The sequence below is a fragment of the Lucilia cuprina genome, chromosome 4 (assembly GCF_022045245.1).
Source record: "Lucilia cuprina isolate Lc7/37 chromosome 4, ASM2204524v1, whole genome shotgun sequence".
Lineage (NCBI taxonomy): Eukaryota > Metazoa > Arthropoda > Insecta > Diptera > Calliphoridae > Lucilia > Lucilia cuprina.
In genome coordinates, this window is record NC_060952.1 from 77,854,372 (window position 1) to 77,865,553 (window position 11,182).

Consider the following 11,182-nt stretch of genomic DNA (forward strand, 5'->3'; position numbering starts at 1 on the left):
ATACCGAACACTCTTCAGTTTTATATCAACTGATTTTATAAAATTTTCAATTTTACATATATCAGATTTATCCACTTTATTTTTTATGTGCAGTTTCAATATATTTCAATAAGAAGTTCACTTTATCTTGAAAAGGAGCTGAAGAGTGTTCAAATAAAATGGAGCACATATCATTTTTTTTTTAGTACGATCGCCATGGTTAGAAAATTACAAATAATTACAAACAGATATAAACCTGTCTTATATATTAATTACAGGTACTTAAATTAAATTATTTTTTAAAGGGTTATGATATTCTACCTAATATGTCTAACGTATCCTTATGTAATGAATTTTTCCTCAATAGGTCACTTTAATAAGCTACCTATTAAAGTGACCTATAGGGGTAAAAATCATTACAGTTTAAAAAATAATACCTGAAAATTTTTTAATATATGTAACAAATTTAAGAGTTAACGTTATGGATGAAAATAATAGTGCTAGGTAAATTTTCTAAAAGATGTTGAGTTTTCCCTAATTAATTTGTCACTTAAAAAACATTAGGTAGGCATGTTATATATCAATGGAAAGGTAATTTTGTCTATTTTTCAAAACTGTATATAATTTTTGAAAATTAAAAAATTCGCGGAATACTTTTTTTTTAAAAAAATTAAAAAATGTTTTTTATTCAGTTTTTGCGAAGATACAAATTTTCAAATTGCAATAAAAATTTTATTTATGAATATTTTTTTGATGAAATTTTACAGTTAGGTAGATTTTTTTACTCAAAATCTAAAATTAAATAAAAAGTTCGAATTTTCTTATTAGAAATCCCGGAATTCCCAAAAAAGTTTTTAAAAATCCCAAAAATGGGATTTTTTTGTTTTTTTGCCTATTATATCCATACCAGGGGCGGGGTTATCGAAACCCGTTACAAAATGATTAAGAACATATTGGGTCATATAAAACAGGTCACTATAATTTGATATCGACTATGCGATTTGAGAATTTTTGCTCAAAATTGAATTTTCTATAAAAAAATAGGGTTTTTTTGGATGGACCTGGTCCCCTCGGTATTAAAAATTTTTAGGTTTTGTTTCATTTATCGTATTTTATGTAAAGTCAGCTTTTCAAAAAGTATAAATTTCTATATACATCTTCTTAGAAACTTTTTAGATAACTTAAAAAGAAAAAGATACTTTTTCCCAAAAAAAATGGCAAAAAATCGCCTTTTTTTAATTTTTTAAATTAAAATGCCTATAACTTTGGACTCAGTCATGATTTTTACATAATTCTTTCACTGCTTGATATATAAACTTGTTGTTAAGCGAATAAAAAAAGAAATGGCGAAAATCGGGAATATTTGGACCCGCTATTATCAAAAAACTAAAGTAAGAACGGTAAAAATTTTAAAATTTTAATTTTCAAATGCGAATATCTCCTAAACTATAAGAGATAATTTACTGCTATGATGACATTTTTTATAGTGCTCGATGAGGAGATTCTATATACGAAATTTTTTTTAAATCGGAACTCAAATGAAGAAATAGGATCGTTTTAAAAATTTAACATAGCCGAGGTGTCCTAATTTGAGGACCCCCCGCCGGGCCCCTGGTTGGCCTATAAGGTCCAAATTCAAAACCTAAACTCGACAACACCTCCTCTTTGTGCATACCAAATTTCATTAAAATCGGATTAACCGTTTAGAAGTTACCGAATTATTTCCCTCTTTTTTTTTTCCTATACCACTGTGCGTCTGGAGATTTGTATGGATTACATTTTATAGCAACGTTTTCGATTTAAATTTCGGCGTGATGTTGATAATAGGTGGGGGTATGAATATGGATATCATTAGTCCATGGGTTCTCCTAGACAGCAAAAATAGAGTTTTATAAATAAACATGACATGGTAGGTTAATGGTTAGTGTTGTAGTCTGGTAACTTTCTTCAAACTAACTTACTAACATTTAATAAACATATATTGGAACCTTCTAGTGATAGTTTTATACTAAACGCGATCTTTTCCATTATGAGAAGTAATATTGGCTGCATTCTTGTCTAGAATGAGTAATATTAGATAACTAATAGGAATTCTTTATGAATCTTTCTCTTGGATTTAGATTACATTCCACTCTCAAAATTAAGTTAGTTTAGAACTATCCATGCACTAACATGGTATTCATGGAAAGCTATTAGCAACCATTTAAGTTCTTTGCACTGTTACCAACCACCTTAACATTTAAAGTGGGAAAATAAGAAATGGGATTAAATTAGTTCGGTGTGTCATGAATAACCTTTCGATCTATAGAATCAGCAACAATTGAAGTACAACAGTGCTCGAATTCTATAGTCGAGACTCGAATTTCGAGTACAGTAACGAGAAGGATAAGGACATTAAGACAAGGCTTTTCAGAGTATTTAAAATTGTATGAGAAACAAAATATTTAAATTCCAATAGTAGTAATGCTTTAAAAATGGGGTCATAGAAATGTGTTTGCCTAAAGTTTATCATAAATAATTTTTTAAGGCTTGAGATATGTTGGTAGATGAGTATAAAAAAGTCTCAAACATATCCGATCATTGATGCATTAACAAATTGAAATTAAAATTAATTTTATATAATTTTTAAAAAAGCTAAATTTTACTCTTTTGCACAATTTTTGAATTTTTAACGCTTTAATTAAAATATTGAATACATTTTTAATAATTAAGTATGTCTTTATAATTAAATAATATATTTTTTAATAACATATTTTTAATATAAACAATTTTTTTTTCAATACTTTTTGAATTTTGTAATAGTTTTTTTAAAACTTTTCTACTCTACACAAGCAACACATTTTTAAAATTTTTGTCCTCTTTGATTTTGTTTTTTGGTACTTGCCATTATTTTTGAAACGACATCTTTCCGCCTCGTTTTTTACAATGTGCACTTCCAAAACTTTTTGTCTTAAACACAATATATGTTGATTTTTTCTGAACCATTATTGGTGTGGGATTACGAAAACAAACCATTCTTAAAACAAAATGGCCACTGACGCTGATGAAGCACAGCGAAGACGTGAAGAATGTGAACGTAAAGCAAGGCGTGGGGAAATGGATCCCCGTTTGGAATTCACATTTCAGTTGTTAATAGATGCTACGCAATTGCCGCGGCATCAGTTAATGGATTATATATTTGAGGGCGATATGGTTAGTATTAAATAATACGAATTCTGTGTGATTTGTTTGAAGGTCAAAAGTACACTTTTCTTAAGCTGGATGAAATCAATCAGTTATTTTTACCTAATATGAAAAATAAACTATTATGGTTTTACCAAGAAGTCGATGAACCGGAACCGCAACCTGTGATGGATCCAAATAAGCCTAGTACATCACGTTCGGCTATGGCATCGAGTAGCTCAAAAACGCCACAAGGTAAGCAATGAATTTATTGATATTATATCGGATATAAGACATAGAAGTTGAGATATTCTACTCTATAGTCTAGTAGAGTAAAGTCAAGTGTATAGTCTAGTCTATAGTCTAGTTTATAGTCCAGTATTTAGTCTAGTATATAGTACAGTCTATAGTCCCGTAAATAGTCCAGTATATAGTCTAGTCTATAGTCTAGTCTATAGTCTAGTTTAGCCTATAGTCTAGTCTATAGTCTAGTCTATAGTCTAGTCTATAGTCTAGTCTATAGTCTAGTCTATAGTCTAGTCTATAGTCAAGTCTATAGTCTATTCTATAGTCTAGTCTATAGTCTAGTCTATAGTCTAGTCTATAGTCTAGTCTATAGTCTAGTCTATAGTCTAGTCTATAGTCTAGTCTATAGTCAGGTCTATAGTCTAGTCTATAGTCAGGTCTATAGTCTAGTCTATGGTCTTGTCTATAGTCTAATCGGAAAATTTGTTAAATGCTTAAAAACCTTTAAAATTTAAATTTTCTATGCCTGATCAAAATTATATATCTTCTGAAGGATTCATAACATTCTAAACGATTGCGAACAATATATTTGATATCTCAAAAATTTATTGTTATACCCACATTTTAAATTTTAACAAAAACTAATTCTTTATTTATGAATGAATAAAAATTGTTGAATAAAAAACTTTAGATTCTAACAATATTTATTTTCCATTTGTGAATTCATATCAATGCATGCATGAATTCATATTCTAACCATAATTTTTATAACACATATCATTTAACTCTTTTTTCTTTTTGTTGTTGTCCTGGAGGTGGGGGAACATCACCAGGTGGTTCGGCACCCGCAAAGCAGAAAAAATTATTTCTAACTGATGGCTGGACATGTGCTTTTACCGGCATTTGTATTTATATATTTCGCATAAATGTAACCAAACAATTGCCTGAGGAGGGTTTTCAAAAGGATTTGTAAGTTGAATGAAAAAAATTAAAGAAAAATAAATACTTGTTTATAAAAATAAATATTTCCCTTTTTTAAAATTTATTAAGATAAATATTGAGCAAGACAAAACATCGATTAACAAATTGTTAAACAAACCTTTTTGGGAATTTAATTTTAAATAAATTTGTATATTTCTTTTAGATTCTGTGGCATTATTGATGCCAAAAATATTGGTTTGGTTACCTCCATCGAACGTATTGTTGAGTATGTTTTCATGCAGGCCTTGGCTTTTCCCAGCCTTGAAGGCGATGAAGAAGATGTTAGTTGTGGCCTTATCAAGGGTCAACTTCTGCCAGGATTACGTTCATTTTGTAGTGCTTTACGTGTGTGTGAACAAGTTTGTGATCATTATAATGTCTTTAATGATGGCTGTGATATGTTTGAGAAAATCGATCAAATCGAAGAGGTCAAAGACCTGTCAAAAAATCAAGAATTTTGTAATCAACTAGAAGAGCGCGTAACCAACTGGATTAAGGGCATTATGAAGATATTGGGTGAAAGTGAACAATTGCGCAAGGAGAATGATCACAGTGGACCTCAAGATGAGTTGGAGTATTGGAAGAAACGTGGTGCACAATTCTCTCAACTTTTAGCTCACTTACAAGAGAAAGAAGTTCAGTTTACTTTGCACTGTTTGTATTTGGCTAATTCGAAAGTGATGCGTGATTGGAAGGAAACTGATCGCAAAATAACTTTCTGCTACAATGAGGCCAGGGATAATTCGAAGTTTATTCAGGCAATGGAACATTGTTGTCATTCGTTGTATTTGGATGATCCGGTAAGTGGATAGGGATGAGCGTTTTTTTTTATTTAGTTTTTCTTAGCACGATGTTAGTACCAAGGCAATACTTTATCCATCTTACTGATCGTGTTTAAGATCAAGTATTTGAGGAAGTGAAAAATCGTGCAAAAGTACAGAAGATAAGTTGGAGACTTCAATATATTGGTTATCAGTACAGTGCTAACTAACTAACTAACTAACTAACTAACTAACTAACTAACTAACTAACTAACTAACTAACTAACTAACTAACTAACTAACTAACTAACTAACTAACTAACTAACTAACTAACTAACTAACTAACTAACTAACTAACTAACTAACTAACTAACTAACTAACTAACTAACTAACTAACTAACTAACTAATTAATTAACTAACTAACTAACTAACTAACTAACTAACTAACTAACTAACTAACTAACTAACTAACGAACTAAATAACTAACTAGCTAGATAACTAACTAACTAACTAACTTACTAACTAACTAACTAACTAACTAACTAACTAACTAACTAACTAACTAACTAACTAACTAACTAACTAACTAACTAACTAACTAACTAACTAACTAACTAACTAACTAACAAACCAATTAACTAACTAACTTACTAACTTACTAACTTACTTACTTACTTACTTACTTACTTACTTACTTACTTACTTACTTACTTACTTACTTACTTACTTACTTACTTACTTACTTACTTACTTACTTACTTACTTACTTACTTACTTACTTACTTACTTACTTACTAACTAACTTACTAACTTACTAACTAACTAACTAACTAACTAACTAACTAACTAGCTAACTAGCTAACTAACTTACTAACTAATTAACTTACTAACTAACTACTTTCTATAATTAAAGGTCTGCATGAAGGAATCTATTTTAAGCCTGTTACAAACAGTCCGATTAATTTATAGTGTTTCACAATTTTACAACACTTCTGAAAGAACTTCAGCACTTATGGTTAAGGTAAGTCCAAATTATATTTCAATTATATATTTGCTTACTTCTTTAATGTGATTTAAATATTTCCTGCGTTCTCTTTACAGATCACCAATCAAATGATAGAAACCTGCAAATCTTATATAACTTGTCGCTGCAAGGAAACAATTTGGTCTCAGGACCGTAATTTAGTACGCACTAAACTTAGTAATTGCATCAAATTAAATCACATTTATCACGAGACCTACTACACCATTAGAGAGCAACCGTTTTTACCTAATCAAACACCATTTGGATTTTCGGAAAATTTCGTTTTCGGAAAATTCGACACCTTTTGTGAACGTTTATCGAAAATTACTTCGATGTTTAATCTAATCGATGACTATAATCATCTTTTTGAAAGAAGATTGGAGGGTTTATTATTGGGTGAAGCTTTGGAGGAGGCTTCAAATCTTTTCGAGGAAGCCAAAAAGGATATTTTATCGAAGAAATATGATTACCTAGATCATCGTAATGCTGACTTCAATGATGATTATGATAAATTTATTACTAAAACGGATACTTTGAAAGATACTATAGCTACTTTGATAGAAACGAATTTTGATACTGTCTGGGAAACGCCACAGTGTATAAGATTTCTAGTGCGTTTCGAAAAGGTTAGCGAGAAAATACCTTTAACTAAAATGGATGAAAAATATTTGCGTATTATACGTTATGTGGATAAAGAGGTGGAGAGAGTTTTAAAACTCTTTCGTAAGCAAAGAGATGATCCACCGGTTAGCCGAAATTTTCCACCTATGGCAGGTCGTGTCTATTGGACCCGTTCCTTAGATTGTCATATCAGCGAACTGGTAGATGCTGTATGTGAACATCCAGTTTTGGGTAGTTTACCACCCTGTCGTGATTTGGAGCATCGTTTCAATCATGTTATGACCGTACTGCATGAGTATGAAGACGAAATAATTGCCATATGGTTGGATCAGGATGTTAGTGTGGCAGATGCTTGTCTGCTGCAGCCTTTGTTGTCTCTGCAAGGTGATCGCATTTTTGTTAATTTACATCCAACAATACCACTGTTAATAAGAGAGGCAAAACTTTTGGCTAAACTAAATATTGAGTTGCCTATAGTGGCGGCTACACTGATGAGTCGTCAGGATTATTTTATTACCATACAGGATTCTTTAAATGTAAGTAGTGGGAGGGAACTGTTTGTGATTTGAAATTTGTAAAATTTTTATTTTCAGCATCTTATAAAAATGTTTTTGAGTACTGTGAGAGCCGTAAAATTGGAAGTGAGACCTTTGTTTTTACCACAACTTGTGCGTTTAACGGCGATGCTTAAACCGGGTTTGACTACAATTAATGTAAGTATTATTACTATAAATTTTAGTAAGCTAGACGAAGCCTTTCGTACCACTCTATTTTTTCACATACATAACAGCTACTCTAGCATCTTTCCCAATTCTAGCGCTGCTCAAGTTTTAGTTCTATCTAGTTCAGTTCTAGTTTAGTTCTAGTTCAGTTCTAGTTCAGTTCTAGTTCAGTTCTAGTTCAGTTCTAGTTCAGTTCTAGTTCAGTTCTAGTTCAGTTTTAGTTCAGTTCTAGATCAGTTCTAGTTCAGTTCTAGTTCAGTTCTAGTTCAGTTCTAGTTCTAGTTCTAGTTCAGTTCTAGTTCAGTTCTAGTTCAGTTCTTGTTCAGTTCTAGTTCAGTTCTAGTTCAGTTCTAGTTCAGTTCTAGTTCAGTTCTAGTTCAGTTCTAGTTCAGTTCTAGTTCAGTTCTAGTTCAGTTCTAGTTCAGTTCTAGTTCAGTTCTAGTTCAGTTCTAGTTCAGTTCTAGTTCAGTTCTAGTTCAGTTCTAGTTCAGTTCTAGTTCAGTTCTAGTTCAGTTCTAGTTCAGTTCTAGTTCAGTTCTAGTTCAGTTCTAGTTCAGTTCTAGTTCAGTTCTAGTTCAGTTCTAGTTCAGTTCTAGTTCAGTTCTAGTTCAGTTCTAGTTCAGTTCTAGTTCAGTTCTAGTTCAGTTCTAGTTCAGTTCTAGTTCAGTTCTAGTTCAGTTCTAGTTCAGTTCTAGTTCAGTTCTAGTTCTAGTTCAGTTCTAGTTCTAGTTCAGTTCTAGTTCAGTTCTAGTTCTAGTTCAGTTCTAGTTCAGTTCTAGTTCAGTTCTAGTTCAGTTCTAGTTCAGTTCTAGTTCAGTTCTAGTTCAGTTCTAATTCAGTTCTAATTCAGTTCTAGTTCGGTTCTAGTTCAGTTCTAGTTCAGTTCGAGTTCAGTTCTAGTTCAGTTCTAGTTCAGTTCTAGTTCAGTTCTAGTTCAGTTCTAGTTCAGTTCTAGTTCAGTTCTAGTTCAGTTCTAGTTCAGTTCTAGTTCAGTTCTAGTTCAGTTCTAGTTCAGTTCTAGTTCAGTTCTAGTTCAGTTCTAGTTCAGTTCTAGTTCAGTTCTAGTTCAGTTCTAGTTCAGTTCTAGTTCAGATCTAGTTCAGTTCTAGTTCAGTTCTAGTTCAGTTCTAGTTCAGTTCTAGTTCAGTTCTAGTTCAGTTCTAGTTCAGTTCTAGTTCAGTTCTAGTTCAGTTCTAGTTCAGTTCTAGTTCAGTTCTAGTTCAGTTCTAGTTCAGTTCTAGTTCAGTTCTAGTTCAGTTCTAGTTCAGTTCTAGTTCAGTTCTAGTTCAGTTATAGTTCAGTTCTAGTTCAGTTCTAGTTCAGTTCTAGTTCAGTTCTAGTTCAGTTCTAGTTCAGTTCTAGTTCAGTTCTAGTTCAGTTCTAGTTCAGTTCTAGTTCAGTTCTAGTTCAGTTCTAGTTCAGTTCTAGTTCAGTTCTAGTTCAGTTCTAGTTCAGTTCTAGTTCAGTTCTAGTTCAGTTCTAGTTCAGATCTAGTTCAGTTCTAGTTTAGTTCTAGGTCAGTTCTAGTTCATTTTACCAATACGTAATATTTAATTATAATTAATTTAATATTACACATACGTACAAAATTAAACACATTAGGCCGATTCTATAAAGAAGGTAAGAAAATTAAAAATGCATATTAGGCAAAAAACAATTTATGCGCGATTCAATTCTAGTAAATTTCTAGTTCAGTTCTAGTTCAGTTTTTGTTGTAACGCTTTCATAACTTCGACATTAAGTGTACTTCCAAAATACTGTTTTTTATATCCGGACTTACTACTTTCATTTAATTTCAGTGGACCAACCAAAACTGGCATAAATTCTATGAACGCTGTAAACAAGCTATTGAAACGTTTGAAGTACTGGTAGCAAGAATACATGATATTTACTCCAATCGTATATTGCATGTGTTAATGTGTATGCAGGAGATATCATTACAAGTCCTTCCCGGAGGTGAGTTTATAGAAAAATAATATTTTTATCTAATGACATCTAAATAATATAACATTTCAGACGATGAAATCTGGACTGTTGATGAGTTTTTAGAAAAGAGTGAAGAGTCTTGCCGTAAAGCGGCTATAGAACTAAATCGTAAAAGTCAAATGGTTTCAGAAGCTGTAGAAGAAGTTTTAAATTTGGTAGATAAGGCTACGGAAACTTTTAAGGAAATTGCTGGAGATGATGTTGTGACATTATTTGATGGTAAGTTGAATTATAACAATATTATAAATATAGATTTTTTTTGGTTTCCCCGATTGACTTCACTATAGAGGGTGTAATGAGATAATCACCGTGGTCTGAAAATTAAAAAATATTTATAATATATTTTTTATAGTTTCAGCTAAGGATCAAACTGCTTCAGCTAGAAAAGGTGGAGATACTGCAGGAGCCGGTACTAGTGCAGCAGCTGGTGGTGCTTCTACTTCCAATGCTGGTGGAGGGGGCGCCTCTGGTGGCCAACAACAAGATTGGAGTATTTTATGGTCTTGTTTTGATAATCCTCTAACTTTGTTGGCCACTTCGGAAAGTTTGCCTAAAGGCATGCAGGTTCGTTTATATTTTTATAAGTAATAAGGGTTAAAATAAATGCTAATTCCTGCATTGTTTGTTTAGGACATGGTTTGTAATGCTGTAGTGGAAATGAGACGCTACTATAGCCGCAAAGTTATAGATGTTTTAATAAAAGTTATTAGAGCCGCTTTAGATACTATACGACGACGTTTCATAGCCGATGATGATGATACTGCTATAAAGAAACCAGTATTTGCTTTATATGCCCAACTACAAATACCCAATGTAGTGATCAAACCTAATCTGGAGGAATTACAAGAAATATTGATAACAGCGGGTAAAAATATAACTGGCATAGCGAAGGGAGTGGCCCAGTGGACTAGTGGTAAAGAAAATCCAGTAAGTGGAAATTAATATAATAGATTTTTAATAATAGTGGATAATTTTATCGACAATTCTCTGCAGCAAGTCTCTATAACACCTCAGCCTCGTGTAGGACGTAATCATAATACCAAACGTCGTAAACTATATACCTTAGCCTCAGAGGAACGTCCACAAATGCCGCATATGCTCAAGTCTTTCTACTCGGCCATTATGGACAATAAAGAAGTGGCCAAGGCTTTAAATCTTTTATCGAATTGCACTAAAAATATTAAACCCGAAATACAAACTTATATAAAACGTTGGAAACCTTATCATTTTCTTTGGAAAAATGATCGTACTACCAGACAACTTATGGAATTTGGTTTACAAGAATTTGAATCTACCCTAAGATGTCTAGCGGAATTGGATGCTAATCTTTTGATAGAACCCGATATGGAAGTATTTGGTCAGTCTATAGCGGTTTATAATGAAAGATTGAAATATGGTTTAGCTATAGAAATTAAATGTGAGTAATTAATTTACTTTAAGGATTATTTTCAGATAAAATTGAAATTGTTTTAATTCCAGCTTGCAATCATAAAATTGGACAAGCTATGAAGAAAAAATATAAAAAAGAAATGGATTATGTATATGCTGTGATCAATGAAATGGATCGTAAATTAGATCGTCCTATTAGAGACTTGGATGATGTACGCATGATTATGGAGACACTGAGTAAGATAAGAGAACAAGAAGTGGATATGGAATTACGTATTGATCCAATTGAGGTAAAATTTCTCGTCTC

The 11,182-nt window shown here is 31.9% G+C and overlaps 1 protein-coding gene across 1 annotated transcript in view; it reads left to right on the forward strand.

The window, feature by feature from the left end:
• Window positions 1-3,006: 3,006 nt before the first annotated feature.
• Window positions 3,007-11,182, forward strand: part of LOC111678073 (dynein axonemal heavy chain 5) — a 67,469-nt gene continuing 59,293 nt past the window's right edge. The window contains 12 exon segments of the mRNA XM_046947919.1: window positions 3,007-3,171; window positions 3,237-3,396; window positions 4,203-4,356; window positions 4,532-5,168; window positions 6,047-6,154; window positions 6,235-7,314; window positions 7,372-7,491; window positions 9,300-9,456; window positions 9,517-9,705; window positions 9,839-10,050; window positions 10,117-10,903; window positions 10,966-11,165. Of these exon segments, the coding sequence (XP_046803875.1) occupies window positions 3,007-3,171; window positions 3,237-3,396; window positions 4,203-4,356; window positions 4,532-5,168; window positions 6,047-6,154; window positions 6,235-7,314; window positions 7,372-7,491; window positions 9,300-9,456; window positions 9,517-9,705; window positions 9,839-10,050; window positions 10,117-10,903; window positions 10,966-11,165 (3,969 nt within the window).